Below are 21,180 nucleotides of genomic sequence, written 5' to 3'. Positions count from 1 at the left end.
AATTTCCCGCCTTTTTGCCGGTTTCGACGATGCCAGTACCCCCGTAGAAAGGCCTGATGGAGGCTAGGCCGGGTGGGTGGAAACTGGATCAAGCCGTTCGGCTTACCATAAATCTTCCGTTCTTTATTACAAATCCAGCCAGGCGGGGGAGAGCCGGCCGCTTGTTGTGAATGAATTAATGGCGCTACGGTCCAAGTCGGTGGCCGGGGCATGGCTGACAGAAACAAACGGCACATGAGAAAAAGGTCCTCTGCTTTAAGATTAAATGGCGCGACCTTTTCTTCAACTGTGAGGTCTTCAAAACAATCGACGCCCGCGGCGCGTGTCTCGCTGCGTACCGGCGTCTCTTTTGGAAAACTTTCAAAAACTTTCTCCCCCACTCCACTACTTGTTTATTTGGTCTGTGCGATAGCGCTTAAATCAGAAGTACACACTCGCGTTTTTAACTGTCGTCTGCCGTGCGGCGCGGGTTTGCGCGGGAAAAGTTTGTTGTTGCCCTTGGCAACGAAGCCCCGCCTACCGACAGTGTTCAATCAAGGCTTCCTGGTCTCGTCGTAAATAGCCTAGAATTATACGGGAAACGAACGGGAGCGGAGGGCGCCTGATTCCACTTTGCACGCGCGCCGTTTTGGTTTGGTTGTCCATCCAGGCAAGCCGATCGTACGTAACGTAGGACTGAAATGTCTGCCGGGTTGTCATATCGTCTGCTGTGTCTTGCCGCGCTGGTGTCGTTGGGCGGGCCGGCCATGGGTTATCTCAGGTCCGGGGGAGCAAGGAAGGTGCGCCGGAGAACGTGCATCGTGGACAAAATTCCCGTACAGGAGGACTTCAATCTCGCTAAGGTAGGGCTGTAACGTTGTTGTTGTTGTTCTTCTTCTTCCACTTGTTCGCTCCCAAAGACTCGCAGTCACCTCGCCGTGGTTTGGTAAGAACCCGTCCAGGTCGCCAAGAGGACCTGTGTGCCACTTCTCCCAGACCGGACGTGCTCTCACAGCCAAACGTCGGTGTCAACCTCGGCAAGATAGGGCTGCCTGTTGCTGTTGTTCTTCCACTTGTTCGCTGCCAAAGACTCGCAGCCGCCCTGCATTGGACTGGTATAATTGTAAGACCCGGCCAGGTCGCAAAGAGGACCTGTATGCCACCTCTACCGGTTAGGACGTGCTCTCACAACCAAACGTCGGTGTAGGTTTGACACGGCTGGGTGAAAGGCCACTGACACTCACTCGCACCTTTCTGTCAGCCTTGTCGGAAACATGAGAATCACCACGGCTTCCCTTAACTCCCTTCTTACCACAGTAAGATGCGCCTGTTTGTAATAGAAGTCCGCTCAAGATTACGTAAGCTCAAATTCCCGTTGTCGTGATGGACAACATAACTTCTCTGTCTTAGTTTACTTTCATAAATCCGTAAAGCGGCCCTCGGGGACCGTCCCTGGCGCGAAGCCCACACGTCTCTCTCTCCGACTCTTCACCATCCGGGCCACACAGACACACCATGATGAAATCTGCAGCCTCTTGCTAAACACCACTTGGACGCAGTCCTTATAACTAATTACGGCTAACTGGTAACAGTTATAGGGTGAGTCGAAAAAGCTAGCAGGGAGGGTGAAAGTCTTAAAATGGAGCTTGTCGTCATTAATTTGATAACAAGAATAGTTAATTGCAAATTCTTACCCGAGGGCTAATTGCAGTCAACATGAAAGTGTACAGTGTAGTCTACTCTAGTCTAAAAGCTAACACAAAACTGTAACTTGTTGGGTTCGACTTCTTTTCCTGATACTAAAACATCTTGACACTTTAACGGCTTAGATTTTATCAGTCTACTTGACGATCGTTACGTGTACTACAGTGTAGAGTAGCTACTAAACTTTAACACAAGTGATGACTACACAACTGTATGTGTAGGAGAGTCCGTCTATTCATTCCTCTTTAAAAGAAATGTGGTCTGGACGCTTGTGTATATGGGTCCTTTCCAAACAAGTGTTATTTATGGGGTTTAGTATTGGAAGTGACGTTACTTCACAGACAGGCGTAGGAAGATACGTATGTTCCATTTGGAAGTCACCCAAAGAGTGGGTTGAATCCCTGTTTATTTGTAAGGATGTCTCAGGGCAAAGGAATCACGCTGTTTGGCAACCTGAAGGCTACACGTTCGTTGTTATACATACAGAACATGTAGTGGGAGGTAATGAATGAAGACCTTTATTCTACATTTTTGCCCAACTGTGCTAAGTACAGGTAACATTTAATAAGAGATAGAACATACGTAATAGTATCATAGACCAAGGAGGTTTCTATTTCAGAAGTTCGGCTTCTTCTCACTTCTTGGTAATGGTGCAAATGTAGGCCAGTTTGCCCTGGAGTGAGGATGAGGAATTTGTCCCATTTCAGTGATGCTGGAAAAAACTTGATGCGTTCCAACATTCGTTTTCCCTAGAAGTATCCTAGAGTTTAACACGTTGCTATAGCTACCAAGTACAGTAGGGGTTAGTCTCATTAGGCAGCTTTAAACAAGATCGGCTAGATGTGCTATAAGTATGTGATATAACCAGCTTGCCGCGAAACTGGGGTGTGACTCCCAACCGATACAGATACAGAAACCGGTGTGTTACTCCCAAGGGTGGTTGTACCGGCTATATAGTTACAGATCTCAGAAAGAATTGGCATTGAAGTGCGAACTGGTCTTGATTTGCATACATCCCACTAGACCAACGGCGTAGTGTTCATTCCCATGCTTTCCCAATGATGGAAAACGGCGGGCAAAGAGACCGAGGCTAGCCTTGACCGGGGATACGCGACGCACATGGGCCTTGTCGCTTGCATTTGAGCTAAGCTGGCTGTACTGAAAATAATGTTGCCAGGGGAGTTTGACCACCATAGGGTTTCTGACGTTTCTTGCCCTCTTCGCCCAATATTCGACGATCCACACCTCCGGAGGAGATTGACACTAACATGGGACTGAGAGACGGGGTGAAACGACCTAGAGACCCTCAATGAAAGTATATTGTAAGTTCTTGCAATTGCCTGAGGGCTGATTGCATGTACATGTAACATGAAAGACTACAAACAGTGTATAACAATATAGCATGTGTCTACCCTAGTCTAAAAGCTACTCCATATTCTTTGTTATTGTGTTCGACCTCTATTCCATAGACAGTGGAAGACGAATGTTCCCACCTTTTCTATTATGTGTGGGTTTTTTTTTCTATTATGCGTGGGGTTTTAGACAATTCAGAGCGAAGATAGGGCTATACAGCCAACTGCGAACTCATGTGACTACCTGAAGGATGGACGATAACGATGACAAAAGCGTCCTCGTCGACTCGACGGACGAACAACAGGGTGTTGTGATGTTAGAAGGGGGATAGGACCAGAGGGACGTCAAGTTTGGTTCCCTTACTCTACTACATACCACCTTTTCTATCATGTGTGGGTGTTGTGATGTTAGAAGGAGGATAGGACCAAAGGGACGCCAAGTTTGGTTCCCTTACTCTACTGCATAACGTGATGTCTATCTTCTTTTCTCCCGTGTGGCCACTGTAGAATGTAATGGCTCAATTCCAGCTGGTGTGTCCAAGCAGATGTAGGGTAGTGTCGGCATGTCTAGACGAGTTGATTTTTCACAAAGTAATGTATTAGGCCTTCATTGTACTTTGTACAGGTCACGACAAAAGATACATGTTAAAGTATCACATACAGGTCTAGTCTAGCATAGATGTTTGGCTTCTTCTCGCTTCCTGGTACTTAGTCTTTAGTATCCCATCATGGGATTTGCTGCATTTAGCCCACATGGGCAGGAACATGCAAATAAAGATCATCAGGTAATCGGTAAAATGTAGGATTGTATGGGTTTAGCAAGTGTAACGCTAAGCTTATCAAAAGAAATGAGAAAATAAAGTTGTTTAGTGTAACTCATACGTCTTAAGGAAGGAAATTTACTTTTTTATAAAATTAATATGATTTTTCTATCATTTATCATTTATAGATCATACGAACTTTGTTAAGTTTAGAGGAGAATGGGTCGACATAAACTTTACACGCTTTCCCCGTGTTCTGCACCTGTTTTATCTTTTGTTATTGCATCATATTCATATTTTGTCAAATAAATGAAACAAAACATTAACATTAACATACATAGTGCAATCTACGCCGACGTGTCTTTCATGTTCGACTATATTGTATCACTACTAGTACTAGAGATGGGTACCGGTACGGCGTCCAGGTTCAGGTTCAGGTCTGGACCTGGACCTGATCCTCTGGACCTGAACCGGACCTGAACCTGAATTTTCTGTACCAGTACCCATCTCTTATCACTCCTGTCCACTATCCCGACACGGTCGTCATGATCACAGCTAGATCAGGTATAGCATCACACGGCGCTGTAAAGCCTTACACAAGCCTGATATAAACCACACGGCCCTCCCGCTGGACACTCAGTACGGCTAATTTGTCCAAAATGTCAGCCTGTAATCCGTGCTGAAGTCCCCCGCTACTCTCACATCGTCTATCCAAGGACTGGCGCTTCGGGTTACCCAAGGGCACTGGCGGAGCTTGGGTCAGGTGTGCGGGCCGAATCTCCAAGCAGATCCTACGTTGGCATAAGATTATCAGTGAACTGCGGCACGTTGGCGGTGTCACTGCGGCGCCAGAGCGATTTGACTGAGTGCCCAACGACATTTTATCGACAAATAGGTTCAGGAAGAACGAAAACTACGATATAAAACACAACAAAAGCATAAAATGGACCCAAAATAATTTAATAGCATGCCTTGTACATATGTATTGGCATGTACACTTTTTTCGTTTCCGCAAACAGTCCGGCCGGGTAGGAAATGGGGTGTAGGCGTAAATGGTGCAGGTTTGGGCCCCATAGCGGCCTCCCTTGTTCGTCCTATTTCTGTCTATTGGATGGATTTGCTATTTGTCAACTGTACATTGATGTAAATGATTCAATTTACCTTAAACATCTGGCGACATCTGTATAGTATCTCATCTATGTTCACAACCATCCTTCCGTTTTACTTGTTATTTTCTGACTAATGTTTCACAGTTTGTGCTTAGGTGTTAGTCCCTCAGAATTCCACAGGTAATCCTAACGCATTGGTTAAAACAAGTCTCACAACTGGAGAGGTTTAGTGCTAGATTTTTATCTTAAAACTTTGACGACCGGAGCACTTTGTACAAAGCACGGTTACTGCATCTGTATTACCGCGGTATGCATGTTTGACGCCTGAGTAATCTGTTCTCAATTATTCCGCTACTTTTGTTGATCGTATCTGCGAGGCCGAGGCTGAACTTCGCACCTGTCTCGGATTTTGGCGCTAAATTCTGACGGTTGTCGGAGGGAAACTCTGACAGGTACGGGGATTGGGGGCAAATGGTTTCCTTCGGAACCGTGTGACGTTCAGTCAGTCAGTCAGTCATAGTCATACGGTGTATTACAGCATCGTTGTGGTTTAATATACCACCCCTTACAGGATGGCATAGCCTTTCTTCTAGTTGACTTCAAGACGGGGATGCGCCAGGTCTCCGTCCGGGTGAATGATGTAAATCACCGTGTGGCTGATACGGTATGAAGGTACGCCAGGCCTCCATCCGGTCGATTTGAAGTGAATCATGATCACCAACTCCAGACAGAACGATCACACACCGGGACATGGTTCTACTCTTTTTTTAAAGGTGCGGTGGGTTCTTTAGCGTGCGTGGGGTGTGGCTCTCCCCAAACACGGGATCTTCATTTAACGTCCTATTCCAGGGACGGTCCTAGCCGAAGTTAGGTACTCATTTGCACCTGAATAAAGTGGGGAAAGTCGTGTAAAGTGCCTTTCCCAAAGACACAAGATCAATGTTAAGGCAGGATTCAAACCCAGGACCCCTAGGTCCTGAGCCAAACACGCTGCCCATTAGTATGTGACTTTCACCGACCAGAAACACATGTTAGAATCGTGAAAACCAACACAACAACTCTCTACACGTGCGGTCTGAAAGAAGAAATAAATAAGTTGATGAAATATGTAACCTTAAATGTCAGGAACAGTAATCTTACCTCTTCGTGTTGTAGGTTCAGGTCCGGGGCTATCCTGTTAAGGTCTTGGTTCCGCCAGTCTGAGGAGAGTGAGAACAGATGGGGATGTAGGAAGCTTACTTAGGAATTAAACGTACTCGTTTTATAGTGACAACTAGGGCTGGGGTACTGGTACATCGTTAAGGGTACAAACCTTTTATTTCTTGTTGGACATGACCTGAAAAAATCAGTGGACCGAACTTTGGTCCTATTATAGGCAGGCGTCCACAAATTTCTCTTCATGTGGAAGGTTCAGGTCCAGGGCGATCCTGTTAAGTTCCTGGTTCCAACAGTTTGGGGAGAGTAAGAACAGATGGAGATATAGGAAAGTTACTCGTTTTACAGTAACAACTAGGGTTGGGTACTGGTACATAGTAACATAGTTCTTGTTGGACACGTCCGAAAAAAGTACCTGAAAACTTCTAGACCGTTTAAAAAAAGAACAGATTATGAAGGCAGGCGTCTACACATTTTGGGACTTGCCGGTGCAAGATAAAAACAAGAACTAAGTAGCGTAGAGTTTATAGTAGATTTTATAGTCTACAGTCAAACGCACCGAGGAAGTTAGCTTTGTTTGCAGGGAAACAGGATTAAACAGATTTCTTTGCAGCGAAATACACGATTGTTTTGATTAGCGCCAATTCACAAGTTTTCACATACAATCAGGTTACGGTCCGGACCTGGACCTGATCTTCTGGACCTAGACCGTATCTGGACCTGAATTTTCTGTACCAGTACCCACCCCTAGTGATAACAGTACTGAGCAATAGCATTCATAGGGATGGAAATGGCCTTCATTTTTTTTTTTAATTCTAAGTTCAGCATCGGGGAGTTAAGGCATTATTTGTCTATACCTTTATGTATACATCTCTATTTTTCGTTTCCACAAACAGACCGTTTTTTAAGGTAGGCCACACTTTAATTGTTATTTACTGATGAAAACCAACCAAACATCTTTATTAAAACCAATATATCACGTCCTTGTTATAACAACTCCCGTCCAAATCTGCCCACCTGTAAGATTGTGATAATACATCACTGCTATCCCCATGGGGGTAACACATCTGTAGTTTATGAAGACTTAGTTCCATGTTGTACTTGTAACAGGTCACAGAGCCGGCCTAACCTTCCCACTAAATTCAGCACAGGTCGGGTTCTCTTTCTGACTGATGCAAGTTGACATTGAGGTTAAAGTGGGGAGGGGGGCATTACAGAATACAGGTCCGACCTTGTATAGCGACACATGTGGTGAATTTGGTAGAAGCGCAGTGCGTCTAGAGCTATACAAGACATGCTTGCTATAGTGCTTATTACAGGAAGCAGTCATTTAAACTTTGAATATGTGTTCAACGACGTTTCATTCAAGATAGAGGTTAGGGTGGAAAGTTGGGGGGGGGGGGTGGCACAGCAACACAGTTGAACTTTGGTAGAGGGACAATTGGCTGCCCGAGACATATTATCTGTTAGATATGATATAATGATTACAAACAATGTATGCATATGTATACATGTTTGACGATGGTTTATTCAGAATTTTCATATTATGAAAAATAATGCTGAAAAATATGGCATGCTTCTCCTGTCAAATTGAAAACGTACAAGCTTCTTTAAATAGAATAGGCAAAGTGAATCTAGTGTCTCTGTCTAAACATGAATTAAGAAATCTGCACTTTAAATGGTATTGTTACCAGACTTGTGTATTTTCCTAATTGGTTCGGAACGCCATCTTGAATTTGGGGGTCAATGAACTTCAATGGCGAAACGACGGAATTCGGCTGACTGGGCGTAGGTGCACGTTATCTGACAGAATGTCACATTGGTACCAATACCATAGCATTGTCGAATCTCTAGATTGCCCCTAGATGGTGCTAAGAAAGATATCTCTCTTACCCTCTATCTAGCGCTTTCTCCCCTGCCCCTCTCTCTCCCTCTCTCTCTGTCTGTCTGTCTCTCTCTCTCTCTCTCCCATTCCCTCTCTCCCTCTCTCCCGCTCTCTCTCTCACCTCTCTCTCTCTCTCATTCCCTCATTCTCTCTCTCTCTCTCTCTCTCTCTCTCTCTCTCTCTCTCTCTCTCTCTCTCTGAAGCTCTATTGGTGTAGTATATCCCAATGGACCACCTTTAGAAACACTTAAGGCCTATCTTACATGTATCAAGTATCAAGGCCATTATATTGAAGCTCTTGATCTTGAAGGATGTGGGAGGTTTCACTTTCAATATCGCCAGGGCGCGGGTCAAAGATCAGTAAAAGTGGTCTTTAAGAGTTGACGGTTTCCTGTGCAGACGACACGAGCCCTTCACCGTTCACGCCACACGTGTAAGGTCATATGGGGGCGGGTTAGATAGACCCTGATACTCCCAACCCCACCATTGGCTTTGAAATATACTGGCCACGGGTCCAAGCTTGACTACAATTTTGCAAGCTTTTGGATTATTTATTTAAGATATCTGCCGGTAACATGGGTCCGTCGCCCCACACAATGTAGGTTATGTGGGGGCGGGTTAGACCCTGAAACTCCCCACCCCACCGTTGACTTTTAATACTGGCCACGGGTCCAAGCTTGACTACAATTTTGCAAGCTTTTGGATTATTTATTTAAGATATCTGCCGGTAACATGGGTCCGTCGCCCCACACAATGTAGGTTATGTGGGGGCGGGTTAGACCCTGAAACTCCCCACCCCACCGTTGACTTTTAATACTGGCCACGGGTCCAAGCTTGACTACAATTTTGCAATCTTGGATTATTTGTTTAAGATATTTGCCGGTAACATTGGTCCTTCGCCCCACACAATGTAGGTTATGTGAGGGCGGGTTAGACCCTAATACTGCCCACCCCACCGTTGACTTTTAATACTGGCCACGGGTCACGGGCAAACTAGGATTATTCATTAAAGATGTCCTACATGGCCTTATATCTGCCGCTAACATGGGTCCATCATGTCGGTTATGAAGGTACACTCCTCCTACTCACACACTCACACTCATGACGACTGCTGTCATTGATAACGGGCTATTACGCGGACTATTAGCGAACTGCTGGTTTGACCTTGGTTCCAACCGCCAACTATTGGCCTAACGATCTCGTACAGACCTCTTGAATGGCCTTGAACTCGCCCCTCATCCCGCACGTGTAGGTTATATGGGGGCGGGCTACTCCCCACCCACCTTTGCCTTCACAGTTCAACGCGCCATGACCCTTCGTGTGAAGCGTTGAGATCATAAATAAAAGCCCTCCTGTCGAAGCAGTTGTAGTAGGGTCCAGGGAGAGGTTCGGTTATTTCGATGTTTTATACGTATTATGGCTACCACCAATAAGACCAAATGCTAAAGGAAGACCTGGACCCTACTATCCAAGCAGAGGGTCGGCTCCGGCTGTTTTTAACGTTTTTTATACGTTTTTATCAGGAATTCTATTTTGTCCCGTTCTCTTTATGTCTCGCTAAATTGTTTGCCCTGACTAACCTCGTCTTCAAGAATCGTCGTAAAAAGATGCCCATAAAGATGCTACAAGGATAACGCCATCGTTAATGTCATAGACAGGAAAGGAGGATCTCGAGGAATTCAAAATATCAGTTTAAGACTGGTCCTTTGAAATTTAAAGACTCGTTTTCTAACTTCATGGCCACCATGTTAGAAGCTGGTCTCTACCAGTCTCCAAATGTCGCTGGCAAAAGAATAGCAGAAATTTGCCAAATAGACAGATAACATTCCAGAGGAGTTAGACGCAGTAAAGAAATACAGTTGGTGACAAAGTTGAGTACATGATATCTTCTTGGCCAGCTAACTCCTCTGGCATGTTATCTGTCTTTTCGGCCAATTGCTACTACGATCTTGGATTTTTGCCAGCGACGTGTGGAGCCTAGTAGAGGTTAGTTTAAGAAGCCCATTGTGCTGCGATATCTTAGACTTAGAAGCGATCTATTAAGATTGAGACATTCGGAGAAACTTTCTACTACGTAGAAACTGCGCAAAAAGGGCACAAACAGACAGGGGCATCTGTTGGGAGATTAGACCAAGAGACCTGAAGGCAGGGCTCTTACGTCCGTTCAACAACACCGTAAATCCTTCTAGTGATTCCGTGTTGCCAAATGTGTTGCCAAAAGTAGATGTGCGACTGGTGCTTCTTGTATTATTCCCATTCCGGCGTTTGATACATCTTTCCCTGTATAGACCTGTAGACTAATGCCAGAAAAAGCGCCAATGGAGAGACCCACACAAACTCTTTAGAAAGTCTTATTAGAAAAACAGACCGACGACTTTTCACCTCACTTTACGTTGCTTATTCTAAAGGTCGTATTTACTTAATCTCCAAGCAGTCTCCCGAGTCTCTTCTGTAAATGAAGAGAGAAGTGACACGGGACCTATAATATGGCTGGATACCACGCTAACATGAAAGGGGTTGAACAAATAGTGTAGAATAATACAGTGTGTGTCTACTCTAGTCTAGAAGCTAACTCTGACTTATTGGGGTCGACAATGTTTCTGAGGCATTGAAAGACAAATGATCCCACCTTTTCTGTTATGTGTGGTCAGGGAGGTGGTTTTAGAAGGAAGGTAGTTTTCTTTGTCTGTACAACAATACAACATGTGTCCAAAAGCTAACTCTATATTCTATTACGCATTGGGTTCGACTTCTTTCTCTGTGGAAGAATAGCGACCTGTCTCTCGCGAGTTTACGTTCTGAAGTGATTGGTCATCAGTATTCATCCTGAAGACGGCAACAGTGATCGTTGAAAATTTGATCCGTGTGTACTTTAGTGTTGGAAGTTTAGCACTGTACTATGATGACCTCCAACACAGATGAGCTTCCATGATAATAGCAGTCTACGTCAGCCCACATAGAGACGATTTTGCTATTCTGAAGAAATGCTTGTAGGTTAATAGCATTGACCTGATTCTCAGGTAACCCTGGGTCAGAAACACACTTTCTTGGAGTCCATCAGACAAATTGCTCTGAACGTTAAGGCGTCAAGCCTGTATCAAGCAGGACAATCATAAGGAGCTTAACTGGCCAAGACGTGTTCGGAGCCACCGGAGTTCAGAACACACCTTGGCCAGTTATTAACTTCTTATGAAGGAGTTAGTAGTTTACCTTTTTGTCTGCAAACGCGGAGCTTGAGAAATTAGGATAGAATTTAGGAACTATATATAACATGCGTCTACTCTAGTCTGAAAGTTAACTCTAAATTCTAACTCATTTGGTTCGACTTCTGACAGTGGAAGAATAACTGACAGTATGTGTTTTCACATAGAGACAATTTTGCTACCAGTCGGAAGAACTGGTTGTAGGTTTATAGCATTGACCTGATTCCCAGGTAACCCTGGGTCAGAAACACACTTTCTCGGACTCTATTAGACAAATTGCCCCGAACGTTAAGACGTCAAGTCTGTATTCAGCAAGACCATCTGTCTTCTTCAGGAACGTGCCTGCGGGGTTAACTCGAAAATCTAAAATATTAGGTTCGACAACTTTTTCTGAGACAGTTTAAGAATACTGTATCTTTGCTTTTGTTATTCGGAAGAACTGTTTGAAGGTTAGCGTAATGACCAGATTTTCAGGTAACCCCGGGGCATAAACACACTTTCTTGGACTCCATCAGACAAATTTCACTGTGTCAAGCCCGTATTCAGCAAGACCATCTGTCTTCTTCAGGAACGTGCCTGCGGGTGACACGTCCCAAACATGGCGCGGGTCCAACCCGCACGACCCGCCGACAGAAATCGTGTCAGTCTGCGGAAACTGGAACGCATCCGTCACCCTGCCCCGGACACCTCCGGCCAGATGTACCGCGTTTCCATGGCAACCGCGACCGTCCCGCGCCAGAATGTCGTCTGACACAATGACCGGGGAGGCGTGCTTAACATTTACATTGGCCGGACCCGAGCAACTGGGGACAGCTCGTCGTTTTATATTCTTAGAGGATTCTCAATGTAAACAATTACTTTGGGATCACTGAAGAAATGTGCTAAACGGTGTCTGTTCAAAACGTCTATTAGCTATAGGCCTCAACAATTAAATTGCATGGTTGCCATCAGTACGGTCATTGAATTCCACCTGATTTTGAAAAAAAAAGAATTCCCCTCAGGAAAGGTCAAGAGACAAGAAAATGTCAAAATGGGAAAATATATCGTGGGGAAGCTTGATTATACTTGTAGAAGTTGCACTGGTGAGGTACAAGTGACTGTAGTAGTAGAAGTGACACCTGTGTTGTAAACTAAGTGTAGTTTCCAACTTGGTAAAGGGTCATACTAGTCTACCACCCAAGTTCTTTGATATAGGAATAAAAGACGTGTTGGCTCATGGTGATATCGGGTTTTGTCACCGTCTCTCGTTAGATTTGGAGTCTGTAGAGGATGCCATCCATACAATGTACGCTTTGTGGACCTTTTTGTCCATTGGTTTAGCTTGAGTTCAAAGATATCATCGTTTATTCCAGGATAAAGAACCCTTGGGCCACACTGCCTTAATGTTATGGATGACATCCGCGCGCACCCCTGGTCAATCAGAATCTTATGCTTGCCTGAGGATCTGCTCTACAGGGTAAGGGGCACATGGCCAGGGCATGGACACATGGTCAGGGCATGGACACATGGTCAGGGCATGGGACCACAGCACCATTGTTGAAATGGCGACGATTGTCTCTTGAAGACTTACTGGAGGTGAACATAAGACACACCAAGCCTGGGAAAGAAAGATCTGGATGTTTGGTCTTGTGGATTTACAGCATTTTTCACCCTCGCGCATTAGTTTTAGGGTCTCCAGAAGATGTTATCCATAAAATTAAGTCAGTGTGGCAAACGTAACCAGAGTCAGTGTTTGAGTGAGTTGTGTGCCGGGTTACCTGCCGGGGTCAGGGTGGGGGAGGTGAAGTTTACTTTCGCCGGAAGCTGTTCCTAAACAAGAGGAAGGTTAAACTGCTGATAGGGAAGGCAAAGTCACTATGAATCAGACCGTACGTCGAGAGAGAGCTCGTAATAGTAGTAGAAAGGTGGCAAGGTGGCATTGTGGATAGGGTTTCTGACTTAGAATATGAAGGTTTTGGGTTCGAAGACACACGAGGACAATGTGGCACTGCACTCAAGTTGTGGTAACTTATTTTATTGTAAGTCATATATATATATATATATATATATATATATATATATATATATATATATATATATATATATATATATATATATATATACTCCGGGTGTAATACACCTCGGTGAAGTGAGGAAGGTCGACGTGTAAAGTACCTTTCCCAAGGGAACAACGTGGGAGGCACGGCGGGTATCAAACTCGGGACGTCTGTGTTTCGAGGCCAACACTACCTCACACAACACCACAGCTTATTATTACTGTCGCACACCTGGATTATTGCGCCTAAAGGCGACTTATCAGTTATACGACACAAACACTAGGTAAAGAAAGAAATGTGAATTCCATGGGAAAGACACGTAAGTTCTTTGCTTAAAAGATTGCCGGACTTTCAAAAGCCAGTTACAAGTCATGAACCTTTGGTAATGAATTACAGAACTCAAGGACGCGACTCGGTCATTGTTCCTCCTGAATCTGGGCTGAATTAGGATTTGTACTATTTCCTGCTCAAAACATGGCCTTGACTACACGCAGGTGAAGTTGTTAAAACTGTAAAGGGGTCAATTTGATGCCCTTTGCTGTTCATAGTTACTAAAAATAGCTTAAACCGAACCTGAGTTCAAAACATTTCCGCAGCCAAAGTTTCTGCTAAAATGGACCTAATTTTGCCCAGACGATGACCGGTTAATTCTATTTCTCCTTTCTCCTTTCTCAAAGCCACAAGACTGATCTTTGCTGAGTACCGTTACTAAATATAACTAGAGTAAAACAAAACATTTTCGTATCCAAATTTTCTGCCAAATGCTGTACAGACGGTAACTCCATGGGGATGATTCTATATCTCAATTGGTAGAGCCACAAGGCTGACCTCTGCTTAGTGCCGTTACTAAATATAACTGGAGTAAAACAAAACATTTTCACAGCCAGTCTTCTCTGCCAATCCGCACTGGTGAATTGTCCCAAGGCAAGACCATATGGATAACATGGCATTACTCCCCAACATTTCACCTGGGGCCTGTGAGAAAATACTGCCCTTCCACAGGGCACAGCATTGATAGGAATTCGAACCAACAACTTATATTTTAACGTCAAGAACACCTTGTCACAAGATGATATTCGCAATTGGTTGAAGTTTTTTTTTTTTCAATCAGAATACAACGTGGTACATGCAATACCTTTCGGGTAGCATAACTCAAGAAGCTATGACTGGATTGTCATAACATTTGATATGTGTTAATGTCTTGTCTTATCAGGCTAAGATTTGTGACGAAAGTAAGATAGTAGCAAAGCAGGCCAAGGGGTATAGCCGACCAAAGGGAGTTAGACGAGCATACCACTCCGAGGCCCAAGTTCACTCCTCTGTCAGCTTTTAATACTATCTTACACAGACCCAGCATTGACCTGCAGCCGCTGCGGCCGAGTCTGCCTGTCACGGATTGGGCTCGTCAGCCACCAGCCCGCCTGCACCAGACATGGGCAACATCCCTAGACGATCTTCGTCAGCGAAGAAAAGCTGAGAATAAAAATGCTACCGTAGGATCTGCTTGGAGATTATGTACTACAGCAGAACTTTGTTTTGATATCTTGATAAAATTACTTTGTGCCCCAACAGTTTGGCGGAAAGTGGTACGAGATCGCCCGGGTCAGACATCACTCCTTCCGCGGTCATCCTGACATAGTGTCGACAGGGGGCGCTTTTGTGTTCGACGTCAAACCCAACGGCAGGGACGCCTCCGTCTCGTACTTCGGAAAAATGTAACCGAAAAATTATCACTCTATTAATCAACTAATTCATTCATTCATTTTCCCATCCATCCATTCGTTCATTCATTTTGGCACTATTCTAAGATAACTGTTGTTATGGTAACCACTCTTTCGTCAGATCAACCCTACAATGATAATGGTCATTCAAACACAATTCAACCTCTACAACTGGATAAAGAACGGTTTTTATCCAGTTCTAGAGATTAAATGTATTGAAATGTGGTTTGCCTGGATGTCTAACCTTTATAAACCTGAAAATGGTCATTGGAGTCTGAATACTCTTTTCTGCAAGGTTAAACGCCTTTGCAGCGACCCACAGCGAAGATCAAAGTCAAAAGCTGCATCCACTTCTACCGCTAAACTACCAGCTTGAAATTTTGACGTTGCTTTTCTTTTCTAAATATGTTACGTCATTAACATGCCGTTTCCATAGTGACGGGCGGTGCCAGTTGATGATCCCGGGCCGGCTGATGGCCACCAGTTACGACCCTCCCGCCAAAATGACCTACAAGTTCGCAGGCTTCAACTACCCGTTCGACGAGGGTGAGAAATATGAACACAATTCACTAGCCAAGGTGCTATAAAGCAATTATACAACTGAAAGACTGTAATCCTACAACTATCTTAAGTTATATGATGTCTACCTGAAATGTTGTACATTTGCTTTTCTATAACCAACGCTGAAAAAATTGTTGACTATGTCTATGGTTTCTGTTTGTAGTAGAGATGCGCTGGACAAATTTAAAGCGTGATAATCTGAACTATGCACTGCCGTACACTTGTATAACATGTACCTTTAATACCCTATCTTGTTTCTACAGGTGACCTGTGGATCCTGGACACAGACTACCAGAACTACGCCCTGCTGTATAACTGTCTGGTCAGGAACTCGGACGGGACGTGTAGGCGGAACATGAACCTCGCCTGGATACTCAGTACGTCACGCCCTAAACATTACCATGATCTTTGAATTTATAAGTAAATGATAGCCTTTATTGTACGTTTATGTAAAGATATACAAAATGAAAAAGTCGTAAAAAAAGTATATTCAGTAACAAGTCTTTCGAATAAAACCACATGTAGACTTCATTATGTACAAGTTAATTGTAGCGACTTTTTGTTGGTGAGTTACCTTATTGATGCCTCCTTGAAAATGTTTTTTTTTTTTTAGTTTGCGTGTTTCTTTTGTGGATTTTGTAGTCATTTTGATATGGTTTAGTGACAGGATGTAAAGCAGAAGATGGCGTACCCGGAGACAGGTAGGATGGGAAGGTTGGCTTGGCTATGGTCCAAAGTTAGTTATGATCATAGGAAAATGCAATGATTGATGTACACACAAAAATCGCAAAAAAAACTTATGAATGCATGGGATATCCTTCTTTTTCCTTATTTGTTCGGTAAATGATAAAAAAAGCATGGGATTGATTTTTGCCAGATGTTCTATTGTATTATGACGTTTTAAATATATCTCCGCAGGTAGAAGGCCCACCCTCTCGGCTGAGATGCGGAAGAAGCTGGACCAGAAGCTGTACACCGTCTGTGTGATCCCCTACAACCGGCTCACCAACACACCACATAACGGTAAAACTTTTATAGGACTCCGTACCTGCCCACTCTGAGGTAGAACAGATGCAGTACACATACAGTGTGTGTGATTCCCAACAACCGGCTTGTTCTTTTATGAAGTATACATTTCAACTGACATTTAAACGTGTGGGTATGGATATGGGATAGATGATCAGATTACTAGCTAAGCAAATGTTTAAGATGCTACTGACACAATTTTCTCAACTTTTCCCATTATCTACAGGTGACGATTGTTCTCCGTCCCTGACGACGTCTACTCGTAAGTTACCGTTTCGTATATTCCTGTTTCACCCATCCATAAAACAATAAAACATTATACTTTATAGCTTTTCAATGATCGCAATCATGATACCTGTGTCATCTTAAAACACTTCTTTTTCTTATCTTCATACTACACTTGTTACCACTTCAGTAGCCATATCTGGTTCTTCATCTATGTAGAGTTTTGTCCATTTGATGTTGTAAAATCCATCAACGCCTTCGCTAATTAATCTGTCGCTTGTCAATACCCCCTAGCGGTCGCCCCGACAACTACAGTGTTCATCCCTACCACAACGATAACGGCAGTACCGCCCACAACAACCGCCATCCCCACTACCTTGGAACCAACAACAACAACAACAACAATACTAGCCACAACAATAACGATGGTGCCAACAACAGTTTCTCCACAAACAACAACAGAACGGACAGTAGAGATTTTAAATGAAGAAGAAAACTCCCTCGGCAGCGGGTACATGTTCTACAGAGTAGAGGACGGTTCGGAGAGTTCTGGATTCGGGTGTCAGGACCTGGACTGTTCCATCAGCTGTGCGGGGGGATACAGGGAAGACGACTACGGCTGCGAGATATGCGAGTGTAGAGATGAAGGTAACTGAACAATATTTCTTGTAGCCTCTATAGCAGGCTCTCTGGGCCCTTTTCGTACTTTTTTGGGCTTATACTAGACTTTTGCTGGCCATTTCTTTTTGTGCTGGTTTGCTAATAGTCTGTCGGTAAAAGTGTATTATGACCAAAAACTGACGGAAGGAGGCTATAATTATTGTTCTTAATAAGGCCATGTTTATTTTGATTATACATGAACGGATAACATCTTCTAGAAACCCCAAAACTGATGCGAGCGTGCGAATAAAAAAAAGTTTAGCCAAAATAAAAAGTTGCCCTCATTATGAAATCTATGTGATCAGAAAGGTTGAAAAATGACAAGACACATAGAGTATCGTGTACCAGATGATTATCTTCTTCATTTTGTTCTTTACATTGTCATCTTTGGAATTGACTTTCGCATTCTACAACGGTAATATCCAGAAATTATCAAAATAACAACTATGTCCGTCTGCAGTCCCTGTAGAACAGAACAGACTGTCCCGGCGGCTACCCACCTTCTGTCAGGAGCTGACCTGTGACCTGGACTGTCGCCATGGTTACCGGACAGACGACTATGACTGTGAGGTGTGTGAGTGTCTACCGCCCAGCAGAGGTCAGTGGGGGTCATATGATTATTTATAGAATTGTCACATATCTATGAAGAATAAAAATGGTTTCCTAGAGTATGGGATTGTAGCATCGGGTGGATACATATATGAATACACGTGTGCACCCACACGGTGACTTTGACTTTATTTAAATTACACACACTCAAGCACTCAAGCACACACCGACACACACACATACGCGCGCGCGTACACACACACACACACATACACAGCCCTACTCACTCATACACACACTCATCATATACAAACTCACTCACACACACAATGCACATCAACACACCATAATCAAACACATATAACCACACAGACATCTACATGTACACAGACACACACACACATTCAACAACACCCAGAAAATTTTAAAAAATCCGAACTCACCGTTCCCCGACGCTGTTATACCACAGACCATGCCGTGGCGTTCCGAGCGGCACAGGCGCAGAGACCGATCTGCCGGCCACCGGACTGCGAGTGGATGCACTGCGACTGGGGACTGGACCAGGACGAGTCTGGGTGTGAGGTGTGTCGGTGCAGGGAGGACCCAGGTTTGTATCTGTAAGGCTTAGGTCACATTTCCGAGCCGGATGTTTTATTAAAGAAACGGAAAATTCAAGAAATATACACAAATCATGTCCATGAATCTTATTGTGACACTTCGTGTATTTTGATGTCTTTGATATCATTATTTTTGCTCCTGAAAGTTGCCCGGCCGGTCCCCGGTTTACAAATGTGACCTTAGCCTAACTTATCATCCATAAACATTCTAAGTCTAACGTCACATTTCCCGGTCCCGGCCGGCCTGTTTGTGAAAACGAGAAATAGAAATGTGTGCGTCAGAATAAACACAAATTATACCCACGACTATTCTCTTGACGTATTGCGTAATTTGGTGTCTTTACTATATCACACTTTACAATTTGGCTAACCTGCCCATGCAATCTACCTTTTAACAAGTTTTATTTCCCCCTCGTGACGTAAGGTCCGTGGGCCAGGTCACCAAAGATAGTATCTAGTACCAAACAGAGGGACAAATGTTGACTTACTTTTTTTGAAAAGGTTGATTCCGATATTTCATTATTTTGCATGATAACCATGTCCAGCGTTATGAAAATTATCTCTCTATGATTTTCTGTGACGTATACAACTTTGTTTTTCCGCCAGACCGCCGCTGCAGGCGGACGTTCCAGGCCGGCGTCAGCAAGTGTTTCGACGACTTTCAGCTGACGTCACGACGGAACGTCCAGAACGACCCCCAGGAGTACTGCAGGTAAAGAACTACTTCAGGTTTATCACTGTGTAAAAAAATAAATAGATGTCCCTGTAGCTCAACTGGTAGCAGCATCACAGTTCCTGGATCGGTAACTGTGAGACCCCGGTTCAAATCTGGGAAGGGCATCTCGTTTGGGCCTGCACCCGTCTTTCGGAATGGACGTCAAAGTGGGCTCCCATGTTCTACGAGCTGCTTCATGCACGTTAAAGAGGAACTGTTAGCAACCCCTCCCTGTAAAAACATACCCTACTACTGAAACAGCAAGGAAGCTTGCTGCCTATGTGAGAGCGAACTGCACAAGTGTCACATGGCAAATCGGTGGCCCTACATGTAGAAGTGTGCAGAGCTGGACGTGTGAAATATTAAGAACACATAGCATTGTACTGTATCTCCCACAGAGCGCAGAGCGGACTGTACAGGTGTTACGGCGCCATCCTGTTCACGTCAGGCTGTAGTCAGGAGATTATGGCAAGTCTGTGGTCCTAGAAGTGTGCAGAACTGTTTGTGTAATAGTGCACTGCAAACGTATCTACCTGTACTGTATCTCCCACAGAGCACAGAGCGGACTGTACAGGTGTTACGGCGCGATCCTGTTCACGTCAGGCTGTAGTCAGGAGATTATGGCAAGTCTGTGGTCCTAGAAGTGTGCAGAACTGTTTGTGTAATAGTGCACAGCAAACGTATCTACCTGTACTGTATCTCCCACAGAGCGCAGAGCGGACTGTACAGGTGTTACGGCGCCATCCTGTTCACGTCCGGCTGTAGCCAGGAGATTATGGCGAGTCTGTGGTCCTAGAAGTGTACAGAGCTCTATGTGTGAACAATAATGTGACCGCACATGTACTGTATCTCCCTGTACTGTATCTCCTACAGAGCACAGAGCGGACTGTACAGGTGTTACGGCGCCATCCTGTTCACGTCCGGCTGTAGCCAAGAGATTATGGCTAGTTTGTACGAGGAGCACATTCGGCAGGGTCTGGAGTATGTGCGGCGTTACTGTCAGCAGTGGGTGCAGTACGCGAGACGGGTAGGACAGCGTTTCTTACTCCCAGGGGAGGATGGTCACCTCATGACGCTAATGTCACATTTCCACAAAGAGGCCAGGTCATAATCTCCAAGCAGATGATACGGTAGCATAAGATAGTATCAAAAGCTGCCAGAGGAGTGAAGCTGGCCTAGGAGTGTGTTTGCCTACCGGAACCTGCTTCACTCCTCTGGCAGCTTTTGATAGTACCTTATGCTCCGTAGGACCTGCTTGAAGATAACGGGCAGTTTGGAGGAAAGAATAGTAAGATATAAAAGCCGATATAAACCTACCAAAAACAATGCAACAGCTTACCCTGAGCATATTCTTGGCATAAACTTCAATTTGTCGTTCCCACAAATAGCCGGCCGGCCCACGGATAGGAATTGTGACGTTGACGTTTTGAAATTGTCCGAAATTGGGCTGTTCGCAGCTGTATCTCAAGATCGGTTGGTGGATCATTATGTAGTTTGGCCAGTGGTTAGGCGGTACCTGCGACATAATGCACTTTTTTTAATTTATCGTAGCTGTTTGTCTATGTCATGTACGAGTAATATTTGAGAAATCAACCCGATATTCTCGGTATTGTGGAACAGGCCATCGATGTTGTTAGGCTTTTGTACATGTAGACCAGAGCCAATTGGATCATCACTAAGCAGATACATGGGTTATGTGCAACAAGGCAACACAGAGGGACAGGCAGCAATGCCGAAGTTGGGTGCCATGGAACCTGCATACATTAAATAGTTGGCATAATGGATGAAAATACAGTTGAACATTCCCATATTAGAATTACGTTGCAATACGCCAAGCATTTACATATGCGCATGGTATGTACTGCATTTCTCAAGGGCACAATGTCGGTGACAGGACAGGATTTGAACCCGAGACCACTTGA

General features: G+C 44.4%; 1 protein-coding gene across 1 annotated transcript; it reads left to right on the top strand.

The window, feature by feature from the left end:
- The first annotated feature begins 212 nt into the window (after nt 1-212).
- On the top strand, nt 213-20,369 carry LOC118421882. The gene is made up of 13 exons (XM_035829388.1): nt 213-842; nt 14,757-14,899; nt 15,342-15,451; nt 15,730-15,843; nt 16,385-16,489; nt 16,719-16,754; nt 17,012-17,365; nt 17,838-17,975; nt 18,396-18,533; nt 19,150-19,255; nt 19,657-19,730; nt 19,772-19,856; nt 20,132-20,369. The coding sequence occupies exons 1-13, from the start codon at nt 681-683 to the stop codon at nt 20,367-20,369; spliced, it is 1,803 nt and encodes a 600-aa protein (XP_035685281.1). The 5' UTR covers nt 213-680.
- Nucleotides 20,370-21,180: the final 811 nt, after the last annotated feature.

Source organism: Branchiostoma floridae, chromosome 8 (genome assembly GCF_000003815.2).
Source record: "Branchiostoma floridae strain S238N-H82 chromosome 8, Bfl_VNyyK, whole genome shotgun sequence".
NCBI classification, from domain to species: domain Eukaryota; kingdom Metazoa; phylum Chordata; class Leptocardii; order Amphioxiformes; family Branchiostomatidae; genus Branchiostoma; species Branchiostoma floridae.
Note: the sequence above shows the minus strand (reverse complement) of the source record. Positions and strands in the feature narration are given on the sequence as shown.

Bases quoted from the DNA above. Each gene is read 5' to 3' on its own strand.
- LOC118421882 (XM_035829388.1), top strand. From the start codon at position 681: ATGTCTGCCGGGTTGTCATATCGTCTGCTGTGTCTTGCCGCGCTGGTG. The intron at 16,490-16,718 runs GTAAAACTTTTA...CATTATCTACAG, and splicing joins CACCAACACACCACATAACG to GTGACGATTGTTCTCCGTCC. The intron at 16,755-17,011 runs GTAAGTTACCGT...AATACCCCCTAG, and splicing joins GTCCCTGACGACGTCTACTC to CGGTCGCCCCGACAACTACA.